The sequence below is a fragment of the Prunus dulcis genome, chromosome 5 (assembly GCF_902201215.1).
Source record: "Prunus dulcis chromosome 5, ALMONDv2, whole genome shotgun sequence".
NCBI classification, from domain to species: Eukaryota; Viridiplantae; Streptophyta; class Magnoliopsida; order Rosales; family Rosaceae; genus Prunus; species Prunus dulcis.
Window position 1 is genome coordinate 15,101,221 of NC_047654.1, and position 13,809 is coordinate 15,115,029.

The 13,809-nt window shown below is 34.7% G+C and overlaps 1 protein-coding gene across 1 annotated transcript; it reads right to left on the reverse strand.

Moving 5' to 3' along the window:
* Positions 1–5,263: 5,263 nt before the first annotated feature.
* LOC117628343 (transcription factor PRE3) lies at positions 5,264–6,415 on the reverse strand. The gene is made up of 2 exons (XM_034360765.1): positions 6,037–6,415; positions 5,264–5,650 (listed from the first exon to the last, which is right to left on the reverse strand). Exons 1-2 carry the CDS (start codon positions 6,163–6,165, stop codon positions 5,501–5,503), a joined length of 279 nt encoding a protein of 92 aa, XP_034216656.1. The 5' UTR covers positions 6,166–6,415; the 3' UTR covers positions 5,264–5,500.
* Between the last annotated feature and the right edge of the window lie 7,394 nt (positions 6,416–13,809).

Consider the following 13,809-nt stretch of genomic DNA (forward strand, 5'->3'; position numbering starts at 1 on the left):
TTTTTGTATTATTTTTTAGGATCAACTCCGTATAAGCCTCGAATTTTCGGGATCATTTCATATTCATATCCAAACTTGTAAGATCATACAAACGGGTACCTAAAATCACAAAAAACCTGCAAATTCACCCCTCTAGTAGTTACACATTAGTCAATCTATTATATATATATGTTTACGTGGCAAAAATAGTCGCTTACCTTCTTGATCGTGATGATGAGGTTTTCACAGAGTTGAAGGGCTTTGTACACATTGAAGTAGGCTCATTTGTGATGAAGAGTCCATCACAATTGAGGAACACAGTGAAATGCTAATGAGAAAAGAACGAGTCAAAGGTATGAGGATCTTTGGGTAATTGTGGGTTTAGGTTAGGTTGAAGCACTGACAGACTCAGCAAATGACAAGTGTGCTCAGGAAAAATTCAACCTAAAGTCTTGTCAAACTCTCTCCTCATACCTTGGTTTCTTTAATGTTTTAACCCCCATATGGTCCTGTTTGAGCTTAAGTAAATCCACCCAAAAGAGCGAGAGTTCACAGTGGGTTGATAAGTTATTGCAAGGTTAGTGAAGTCCCAAAGCGGGGTTCCCCAAGGATGGCAGCCAAAGTCCAAGTCAGGACTTAAATCTCAAGTCCAAGTCGGAGTTTACATTCCTAGTCAGGATGGCAGCCAATGTCTAAGTATGGACTTAAATCCCAAGTCCAAATCAGGAATTACATTCCAAGTTAAGACCAAATCCCTCTGCAGAAAATAAATAATAAACAAATTACTCTGGAGTTCAAAGTCACCAAGTGGCTAAAAGTAGTCATAATGTAACAAATAACATATATATATATATATATATATGTATTATATGTTGTGAAGAAAAGTGAGGCCTTATGGAGTAATAATTACTCAAGGGCTATTAGTTGGTTTGCACCAGTTTTAGCAATCTCAAGGTTGGAACTAAAGACCAAGTTGGGTTGAGAACCAAAGTCCAATTTGCCAAACTCCAAGTCAGGCCGAGGCAAGGCAAGAGCTCTGAGAATCATGATGTTCCACTAGATGTCAAACCAAACATCCATAAGTCCAGCAAAAGTCTCTAAACAAGAGACAGAGTTGAAAGACGAAATGATTAATTGCCAAAGACTTATTCAATCTCAAATCAAGAGAAGAGTTTCACAATTCCAATGCCATTTTACTGACCAACCAGATGGATTGGTGGTGATTGGGAAGTTCCCATTAAATGCCTAGAGCTTCGGAAGGCATTAATCTTGTAAGGTTTTTCAATGAAAGCTAGTTGAAGTCATTTAATGACCAAACCCATGAGCTGAAGAAAGCTCTATAAATAGCTCCTCAGAAGAAGAGGAAAGGACCTCCGACTCCACACAAAACCTATCTTTTTAGCATGCACTTTTCAATTCCTAGTCTAGGATTTTATCTTTTGAAGCACTTTAGATTATCCAAGTTCTTCGTTTTTCTAGTATAAGCTTACTTTCTTGCAATTTACCTTCAGTTGTCTTTAAATTCAAGTTTAATTCCAATTTTTATTGCGTTTACATTATTGTCATTTTGTTTCTTGCATTTACGTTCGTTGCACTCATCACAAAAATCCAAAATACTAATACAAAGCTCAACCATCATTGACATCGATGAAGTTAAAAAACCTATGCTAAGAGGAGGTTCCTTGCTTGGTTGATCAATTGTTTGATTAGAAAGTCAAAAGCGCAACACACTCACACAATCTTTCCATCCAAGCGATCAAGTGGCTTAGTGGTGGTACGCTTACGCATCTCAAAAGAAGAAGGAAAAATTCTTACATCGGCCTACTTAGCCAAAAAAAGGGAAACATGTCAAATTCTGCCCATTTTGGCCCAAATCTTATCCTCCACTTCAAAAAATATATATTTAGCTCAACTATATGCAGCCCAAAGTCATTAACCAAGGCCCCACATGGATAAAATGTTGGGTCCGCTAGTGGGTTGAAGGCGAATGAGAAAACAGTGAGGTTGTGAGTTTTTAGGATTTTCCTAAAGAGAAAGCGAGAGGTCTCATGACTAACAACAAAGAGAGAGATATCTAATGGAGATTCATAGAGTAAAGATAATGCAGACTGTAAACGAATTGAATAAGTACGTGTGATTATCACTTCCAGTTATAAATTTTGCGATGGTTTTTTCCAACCCGATTATAACAAAAAGATCATTGTGAAAATTAAATCGAACAGTTCTTAAGAAAACTGCAACCAATGAACATATAGACGCCTCATTAAGCCTTATAAAAAATAAATAAAATAAAATTAGTCGAATGATGATGTTTCATTATGAAACCTCACCTAAAATGAGGAGGACACAAATACAACAAGACATAGCAACCTAGTAAGGAAGCTCATATGAAAGAACTAATCTACAATATCACATGGACATGGACAACAAGACTATCCCAAATAATTATAGCACTAGATAAACAAAATTAAATTTGACAAAACTTGTTTGTACCATAACTGACCGAGCAACTAGCTAGGCTAGATCATTCGAGTGCCATGCTTTGAGAGGTCATCACCTTAGCCAAAGAAGCATCACCACAAATCATAACTCTAAGCAAAGCAAGAGGAATCCCACATCGGAAAACTAGAAGAGATGGAGACTCCCCCTCACCTATAAAAGAAGACTGCTCTTTCCTTAGAAGGGATCCAGGTCTTGGATCTAGACCCTTAGGCCTTGGACTCTCTCTTCTGGATCCGTCTCTGGACTGGACTTCTTACTTGCTATCTTTATATTTGGGTCTAATCCCCTTGTACAAATGTAAATAAACATTATCATAATGAGAACACCCTTCTCCGTGGACGTAGCCCATCATTCGGGTGAACCACGTATATCTTGTCTTCTACATGTTTATCGTTTGCCCAAATCCTCACACACTTGGTGAAGGTCCTCACCTTCATCCATCATCCATCACACCTCATCACTAAGTTGGACTCAATATTTGTCGGACCATTTTGAGCATCAACAAAACTAGTTGCACTAAACAAGCATAACACCCAATTGAACAAAACATCAACATACACAACTGAAAAACATGATCATCCCAAATCTGCCACCATAATCCGGCAATATCTCGAAACATCACAAAGCCCGAAGAACCAGAACCATGAAACAAGAAGAAAGAAGGTCGTGCAAGCACCTGAGCCGTAGCTCTACACATCTTCCAAGATGTTCGCGCGAAATCGCTTTTTGGATAGCTGTTCAAGAGATGAAGCCAGATCGAGAGGGGAGAAAGAGAGTTTGAGTGATAGCCAACATCAAACGAAAAAACCCATTGCCACTAGATTTGAAATCACCGATACACCTAGAAGAAAACAACCACCAATTGAAGGACAGTCAAGGGAAAACATTGAGAGGATTGGAATGGTGGAGACAGTGGCGGAGCCACTCCTAGACCTGGAGTGGCCCTGGCCCCCCCAAATTTTTATCTCTTTATCTATTATATTATATATAACATATATAATTTGTAATAAACTACTTATAATTTAAGTTAAAGTTCCCTCTAAAACAAATTAGACATGACTAAAATAGAAATGTTTTGCTCTAAACATGTAATTATTAAATACTTAGGTATTTTATATACTTGTATTTTTTACTTTGGCCCCTCTAACTTTACAATTCTAACTCCGCCCCTGGGTGGAGATATGGGGAAACTAGCAAGATTGGAGGCATGAAGCCTTAGATCCAAGCAAGAAAACTCGATCGAGGCACTAACTCTCAAGAATGCAAGAGCTTCAGACCGAGCAAAATGGGTGAAGCCAAATGCTACGTACGAGAGAAACCTTGAAAGATACTCAAAACAGGGTTGAGAAACAGGGGAGAAGGGGAGGGGTCGTGACCTCCTTCCTCTTGGTAAGGTGAAATGACCTCCTCTCAAAAGCTTGGTTTTTTTTTTTCCTTCTGTTTGTGTCTAGCCCAAGAAATTAACTCTAGTACAAATAAGGAAAGACAAATGCATGGCAACAATAAGCCAGAGGCCCAAGGTTTGCCTTCTATTTTTGGGTCAATATGAAAATGAAACTTTGAAATGTATTAACGAAATTAACATTATATTATAATCAAATAACTGAAATATATATATATATATATAGTCCCCTTCTATTGAGAGACGCCTTTTAAGATATCCTACTTTTTTTTTTTCAATGATCCAAACTATCTATTTTTTAGGTCTTCATTCATAGATCATCTTTACAAAAAAATTAGGCAAATCGGAAACCGTTTCGACATCCAATTGTGTATTACAAAATCAATGAACACGGTGCTTCAAAAAAATACTAAAATTTCAATAACTCAATTGAGTGGTCAAATGATATCTGATTCAAGTGATTTTTTGTAGAGATGATCTTTGAATGAGTATCTACAAAATAGACGGTTTGGATTAGTGAAATACAATCCGGAGTGGGGCCTACAAGGAATATTCCTCAAATAAGCTTATTTAAAAGATCTCTTAGTGAAAGCTCTCTGTATATATATATATATATATATATATATATATATATAAAGTGTAGTACTAACTTTCCTTATTGACTATTACAAATAATAAGAAAAATGCATGGGAGCATATTAATTTAACAAATAATATTTGAGAAATTTTGTTAATATTATAGGTCAAAAAGGTTTGCCCTTTCCCCCATATATATAGAATTTATTTATAAATTCCGCAATTTTATATTATATACGATGTAGTAAAATATTGATTTACTCAAATGGGATAACATAAGAAATTAAAGAATTAACAAATGTCATTGTCATCACAACCCCCAAGCCCTCCGCATACGTTTCGGTCACGTCATTAATTATCCATGAGTATGCAAACAATTTCTTGTCTAGAGATTGGATGTGGAACGCTCTTCACGCAAGAATTACCAATATTCTTTAGTCGGGACGACTGGAAAGAAAAAAAGTCAATGTTGCTTTGCTTATCTCTTGCAGCTTTTGATGCTTGTTTTGATGATGGATGGATATATATAGAAGCCAGAAGTTGCACCCATGCTCGAATTAATTAAACAAGCCAACTACAATACTGTACGAGCACAGCTTGGCTACTTAAAATTAAAGAAAAGCGCTTTTTCTTCGTCTCAAGGAGCCAAGTTTTTCCCACAATGTTAAAACGTTTTTTTCTTTCCTACTTTCCAATTAGGGTTTAGAAAATATCCAAACTGAATTAGGGTTTCTATTAATTTTATAGTCACACAAAGCTAGTAACATATGGACAAGATATGATCAGAGGCTCAAATGGTTGCAAGAACTAGTCGAGTCCTTTTATTATATCAACTCCTTAATTAACCCAGTAAGTAGTACACAGCTTTGCAAAAGGATCTTCTAGAGACCGTCATAATTTTAATCTACTGAACAAAAACCCTAGAAAAACATAGAGAGAATAGATCAGAGACGAAAAAGACCGATCGATCGATGCCCTTATTACATAATTAAGTGATGATACTCTATTAATTAAAGTAATTAATGATAGCCATCCTTCCTTCTATTGCGAAAGTAAGCTCCTGATCACAGCAGCTTGGGCACTGTCAGTTGTTGCCAAAAGCTCAGACAGCCTCTCACTTAGATCATCCACTTCCCTGTGCAAGCTTCTTATATAGTTGCACGTTTCCTGTAGCACCGTGGCTGCTGAAACCTGGGTCCATATATATAATATTTCATTTTTATTACTTGAAAAAAAAAAATATATATATATATATATATAGGGAATTAAATCAATCAAGAGAGAAATAGATGGAACAACTATATGAAAATGCGCCCCGCAATCAAATCAATCTCTACTCTCTCTCTCTCTTTTTTCTTGATCAAAATAGTAAAATATTGTAGCGGCTGCATTCAATTACAAACTACTTGACTCATTAGCATCATTATTTGCTTAACCTTTTTGCTTTTCTTTATATGGAAAGAAACCACTTAATTCTGAATTGTTTAATTAGATTTAAGTCTATTTTTCCTCTTTTGATAGAGATCTCATATGAAAGAGAAACCAGACTTAAGAGGAAACGAGATAGATATATGTACCTTGTCAGAACGTCTACTGTTACGAATCTCGGGGAGAAGCTGTTGCAACTTCGAAACGAGATCATTAATCTGATCGTCCGAGATTCTTGCACCACCTGATTGCCTAGATCTTGACCTTAGGCTGGACATGTTCTTAAGTATAAGATGTAAATGGAGTCTAAAATACTCAAAGAGCAAGAAAGTTAGGGACAAATGAGAAGGAATTTATAAGTGTCCGGGCTTTTAAGTGCATGAATATCAGCAAGAATCAAAAGGTGGATATTCAACTTTAGAAAGCGTGGAAAGAGAGAAAATCGTGAAGACAAGTTATGGAGCTAAGTCCTTGGTGCTTTGAAACTGAACATGTGAGAGAGAGAGAGAGAGAGAGAGAGAGAGAGAGAGAGAGAGAGATGGGTTAGGTGCAGTACAAAAACAGAGTTGGGGGATGTTGGGTAATGTTGAAGACAATTGCATGAGAGAAGGGGGTGGGTTAAGTCTGTATTTATATAGGGTTTTGAAGAGAGAGAGAGAGAGAGAGAGAGAGAGAGAGAGAGAGAGAGAACATATCAACTCATCAAGTTGCTAGAGATACGCCATAATGTCCTTGCATCTTGTGTTTTCCAAAATAATTTCCAAATTGGGCTTTGGATCTCTCAAGTGAATGTGAACTCTCTCCCTCTTCGTGTGTGAGAGGTCAATCAAAAGACTCAACTCAAGATAGAGAGCTAGAGGTGCACGAAATTAATCCAATTTACATCCAATCCCAAGTTTTTTTTTTTTTTTTTTTTCTTTCAGTATGTGAAAAATAGAAAATGTAGAGAAAGAAAACAAAACATATAAATATAAATATATCTCACAGAATGTGTTTGGATGGGATCAGTTTTTACGGTGTGTGTGAGTGTGATTGAGGAACAGCCAAAAGTAGGGCTACGTGAGGAAGGGTCCAAGTGTTGACCAGTCAAAGTGATGAACACACCATGTTCTTGCTCCAGGCAGATGACATATCGCCACGTGTCATCACTGAAACCCAAGAGTTACACCGACTCGGCTCCTGGGCGCATTGTGATTCAATGATCAGTTTTTATATGTTAATGTTATATATAGTCATATTTTATAATAAAAATTTGTGGTGAGATCACACTGTGCACTGAGGCCACTGATCTCCTAGATGCAAAAATATGCCGAAGTTAAGTGACCAATTATGTTTATACTACAGTTTCATGTATCGTTTGTTGTAAAATTGAATTGAATGACATTTCACGGGAATTAAGATGAATAATTTATAATGTGTTGATATAGGAAGTTATCTTATCTAATCCAATCTTAAACACCAAACGAGCCCTCAAGTTTCAAGTTTCTAGTTATTGAATATGATCTCTCTTTCTTCTTTTTTCTTCTAATATTGGTATAATTTCATTTTTTTGCAAAAACAAACTTGTTCATGCAGCAATTACTATTTGTAATCATATATATGAAATCAATTTTGTTGTATAATATAGTATCTAATGATTTTTGATGATCTTGCTGATGATGACATGCTGTTCTAGTCACTTGCTGTGGAATCTTAATTTAATTATATATTCATATATATAGTACATCCATAACCAAACAAATAAAACAGTTTGATGAGAGAATAAAGATCTAGTCATTCATAGTAATTTTTGAATATTATATATTTATATATACAAGATGAACATGATTTTCCAGAGCACGTGCTTGTCATGATCCAGTCCAATTAAGTATACATAAAAAAATTTGTAAAATAAATAGATTTATTATTTATTGTGTATAAATATAAAATATATATGAAACTTGGGAAGACTTTGATCTTATTGGCCATCAACATGGATGGTCCTGATCCTTGTGCATTGAAAAAAAAAAAAAAAATCTCTAAATTAATGAAACGTATCATATCACAAAAATTGGTTCCTGCAGGGTCTGTTTGACCAACGATTTATTCAACATTATTTCTGCTTGCAGTATAGTATATGCAGAGGCATTATTTCTGCTTGTACAATTTTTTACTCTAGAAGATTACAGAATAGTTTCCAAATGGAGTTCATTTGAGAAACTAGTAGTTAATTATATTTTTCATAAGTTAGTTAATTAACTACAACTCTATATTAATGATCACAACCCCCTTTTAATTTATTGTGAAATGGAAAACTCCAAGTAATGCCTTTTGATTACTATAGAAAACCTCGTTATATGCTACCGATACACTTGTGCCTTGTATTCATGTTAGTCACAGACTACTTATAATGATCAAAGGGTGTTGACTAGATAAATATCTACTATTAATTTGCCGTCCCTTTTTCTAGTAGTGTATTTTGTTTAACGAGACTTAAGAATTAAGGGATACACAAAGTCGAGCTATCAATGAAATGAGAGTTGGAGACCCACGTTAAGAAAGGAAGATGAGAGTCAAACTTTGAAACTCCTGCGGAACTCACTAAAATGCAAATTAAAAATCAACTTTTTCACATGAGTTGAACTTAATTAGATGTAAAACTAAGCAAATTTATCGGCATCCATGTTTGTCCACCAAACAAAACTCCTGAAGTATCTAAATAAAGATATGACAAAAAGGGAATATATAAATATCAAGACAGAAAGAAGGAAACAGCAATGATCGATGCAGCTGCTTGATTAAATTATTAAAGTTTATGTAGAAGTTTTATAATATATGCTTGGTGGGAATTTAAACCAGTGAAGAGGGGGCCAGGGGGGCTCAGCGTGCATCTCGCAGGCACATGACCTTGTGATCAAATGGACAGCGAGGACTGCGATTCCAATGGGCTGGTTTTTTCAGATTGAGCTTAGAAAGAGTTCAGTTTTTGAGACTCCAAGAAAGATATATAACGATACACTTAGTTTCTCTCTCTCTCTCTCTCTCTCTCTCTCTCTCTCAGCATATGCTTTGTAGTCTGGACTCTGTACAATCTCATATTATTATATTATTATTAACATAATTTAAACACATTTATCTGCAAGCGAGCTTCATGTTGATGTACTTTTTCATGCACGTATTATTTAATTCACTTAGATAATACATTATATTAATTCATCAAAGTCTCACTCTCCAATTAGGTCGGTGAGATGAGCTATTAAATTATGTATGTGTTAAAGGCTAGCTAAATGATCAGCTTTAACTGTCCAAGTTAACTGATTAACTTACCGACCAGATGCTTTTAACGATATAATTAATTAACAATTAGTAAATTAGTACGTGTGATTAGCGAAGCACATTCTACATATATATCTATATGTGCTAATTGGCAAGTGAACACAATTAGCTAATAAATTGAAGAGATCCATGAATAAGTAATCGACGTCTTTGCATATAATCAAGAGATTCAAGATTTAGTGAAGAGACTTCTCGACGGATAATATCTACAACCTACTAACAACATTTACCCATTTCATTATGTTTGGCATTGCTTGGTTTTCTAACTTGAATATTGTTATATGTTCTGATCTCACATGATTGAGAGTTTTTTTTTAAGGATCTTTCTTATTGAGAGGGGCGATAATACATTAAACTCACACACAAAATACGGATGCTGGGACTCGAACCTAGAACATTGCCTAAGAGAGCAATTATTCCAAACCATTATATTAATGGGTCCTTTGCACATGATTTAGAGTTTAATAGTAAAACTAAACATCAAATAAATTAGGACTTCTTAGATCTAAGTTCATTTTCATAAAGATGTAATGGATGCAGTTTACATGCTCTCCCTTTCAACTACAATCCAAAATTCATGTCTCTCACCAAATACACAATAAGTATGTCCACAATTTTAAATGAGTTTACAGTATATACCACTATCAGAAATATGAATATGTTATGAAGTTTTACTAGATGCATGGTAATATGGATATGAATAGAGGAGGTTAGAGGGAAGAGTTGAAAAATAGTTGCACGTGTAGGACTTAATTAAAAGAAGCATCTTCTCTTATTTCCATGCATTGAGGGAAGAAAACAATTATGTTCTATTAATAATCATAATCAAATACCCATATACAAACAAAAGTCTAGACCATTTTAAGTGACTAGGTCTAATTGAAGCCACTCACTTATTGTTGGTGTTTCAATTTGTTTACGTTTTGTATGAAAATCCTCCTAGGGTTTTGCATAAGGAATTAAATTCTGCTAGCTAGGTATAGACCAGGATAAACTAGTTTTTTGTTCTTTTAAATAATAGAAAAAAATCAAGATACTTGATTTCATCTCTTTTAGTTTTTGTTAGGAATTAAGTTTTGCTCAACTGGATTATACTTTAAACAACTTAAACAAATTTTCTCATACAGATGTCCAAACGTTATTATCGTGCAGACACTATATATCGGTATATATGATGTAACTATTGCAAATTTAATTAGAACTTTAGCATAACTACAATATATTGAACCTTTTAAACAGGTATCTTAATTAGAATTTTATCAGTAACTGTAAAACATTATCTCAGACTGATACAAAGCTGGTGTGCAAAGCTGCAAAACTAAACGTGTCCCGTAAGATTTAATAAACCCTAGGAAGCCAGCAGTATATATATGCCAGAGGATCTGCAAGCAAACTAGTTTGATCTCTGCAAAATATATACAAACTCAACAGTTTATTGCAACTTGCCATTGTAAATTTGCAAAAATGCATGTTGACAACATACTTAACATTCTGACAGACCAACGTGATCAGTGGCTCTTCTGAATCTCGTTTATATATATATGCATATGCTTTCCTCATCAGTTTGTGAGTGTGAGAACCTACTGGAATGATTCGTAGATGAATGATGATTTTGTGCTACAGAATCTTTATATAGAAATGAAATATTACATATGTCTTGAATTGTATGGTCCTTTGTTTGCAGGGAAAAGGTGGAACAAAGTTAAAGAAATCCCCACTATGCCATTTCATTAAGAGGAAGAAATCTGACACTGTCAACTTTATATATACATAATGTAACGTTTGTAGTTCATCTTCACTTCGAGCCTTTTTCTTTCTCTTGATCTGTCTCTCTTATGGTGGCAAGTTAATTGGCTTCCTCATTGGCTGCAAAAAAATATGAGGTTATCATCTTATGTTTTGGTTGGACCAACGTCGATGGGAAGGAGGCCCATTTTAAAGTCAAGGCTTAGATGGGTCTCACTATTAAGATGGGCTCAGTTTTACACTGCTTTTGGGCCTTCGGCCTCCATTTTCTTTTTTGTAATTTTTTTGTGTTTGACTAAAATAAAAATAAAAATAAAAATAAGGGGGTACTTAATAGTCAATCGATTCAGTGCAAAGTTATTATTGGACTGTTGGATTGAACCTCTTATAGAAGCTTCCCATAATAATATATAAGCGATAGTCGAAACTATAAAGAGAAGATGGTTTCTCACACACACACACACACACTTCTAAGATGTCATAGGGATTCGAACCTCAAACCACTGATCTATAAATCAAAACCCTTTTTAAACTAAACTAAACCCAGTTGACAAAACTCTCATGTTTTAATAAGTTACAATTCACATCTACATATTTAATCTCAAAATCTAGGCAGATGTATATAGTACAGAGTCTGTATACTATATTCCATAGGCGTCCAGTTTCTTTTCCACTTGCATATTTTGAGTGCTGTCACAAATAGCAGTCCACTATCGCATTATCTTAATCACATATCTGAGCTACTTTGGCCCAGCACTGATCCTGGCATGCTAATTGCACAGGCATGCGTGTATCATGTATATACATACAGATTAGCATATATGTGTGTATATATATACTACTACTAGTACTACTTGAAATTCAAATATAAAGAGTTTTAACTTTATATAGTTTCTTATATCTTAGTTTGATGGCTGAAAATTGATAGGATCCGACTCAAATTCTACTTTGGAATATGAGTCGAACCCTCATATACTGTCAAACAATTATATGGAGAAATAGGAGAAAAAAATATATATCATGAAGATCCATATAAGTGAATAATTTCTCAAGAACTTGGGAATCATTCTTAATTGAAATGACATGTACATGTACATTCAGATTGATTGAATGGCATAGATGCCAAAATGTCGATGATCTTTTTGTTTTTCAAATTAATTTGACCTAAAATTGTTGAGTCTTACTTTATGCTGAACAATCAGATCGATTGAGATGCAAAATTTATTTGCTTTACATTAATATATCAGGGTACATATGTTTCAAACTAATGAGATTATATTGTTTTGGTTTTCTATGAATTAGAGAAGTTAAGATGCTGTTTGATAACCATTTCAATTTTAGTTTTTAGTTTTTATTTTTTATGCTAGAGTTTAGAGAAAAAAGTGGGAGAAGGGAAGTGAGAATGAAAGTAGAAATGAGATTGAAAGGAAAGATGAGAGAGGAGGATGGGAGGGAGGAGTAACAAAAGTAAGATGACTCCATAAACAAACCAACACTTTATAGCACTTGCAAGCCAGAGCAATCAATATCGTGCATGCGGGCTGCAGACCATAGAAAGCAAGAAATGATCTATCTATCTATCTATCTGGTGAAATAAAGACTATTATTGGTGGGGTGATATATGTACAATTAGTCAAAGATATGGTGAATCTTATTTGTTTGGTAGACTAATTTTATGATAATGGCTTTATATTCTCACTAATGAAGATAATTAAAATCCATTTCCAAATTCCCACATTAGCACATTAGTGTTGGTTGACTAGAATTTGTACTTCTCTTCTGTGGTTCTTCTTGATCTTGTTGTGGGGGGATCTCCGAGTGGTTTTCTTATGTTGGCCTGAGAGTTACTTATTCCTGACTGATTGAAAATGTAACTTATTCCAATTGCTCTGATATTACTTTCAATTTGGATTTTTTGTTTTAGATATCAAGGAAAGTATACGAAGTGGGGATTTGACAAGCTATAGGATGCTTGAATAGGCTAGCTATATAAGATACCCTGCTCAGAAGCCAGGCACGCATTCAGGGTTTTTCTTGAAATACATCAGTAGCAGTGCCATTTTAATTATCCTTTTAAGATCAAATGATTAGAAGCCATTTTAATTTTATTCTTCCAGCAGTAGTGGCATATCAAATATCCACACAGAGAGAGAGAGAGAGAGAGAGAGAGAGAGAGCACATAGCATCTGATGCATTTTTTTCTTCTGACAATTTAAAAGGTTCTTTCTTGATGTGAGCTAAACAGTCTCAAAAACTAAAACCTCATTGGAATATATATATATTGTCTCCGGAATGATGCGCTGCCTTTCATCAGGGGCAGCAGCAGCAGCCAGCACACAATGCTTCCAAGCATCCAAATTTGCTGGGCTTTCTTTTCAAGTGATGCCAAATTTGGTAACAATCATTATTCATGAAGATATATATATATATATATATAGATTCAGACTCCGGTCGAATCGAATATTCAACTACACAACCATGTGGGTCTAGCAAAGTTAAACCCTCCATTTTATAAACTTTATCTAACACAAAGATTTGCTGTTAATTAACTATATAGTTCAACCAAGAATCAAGATCCTCTTCTTGTTTTGGCTATTGATCGATCTTGACTTTTAATCCAAATATCATTGGAAACTCAAAGATTATGATGTGTTTTTCAAGTATTAATGCTAAATATATAGGCTAAGAAAGTGTGAGGGCGCTTTTAAAATTTTGAAAGTTATGGATAGTAGTCAAGACAATGCGGAAATCCGAATACAATCTATAAATGGACAATCTATATACTATGTTAATTAGGAGAGAAATTTATACATGTGATTATATCATCGTTATGCACGTCATATGTTGTAACACGGAATTTT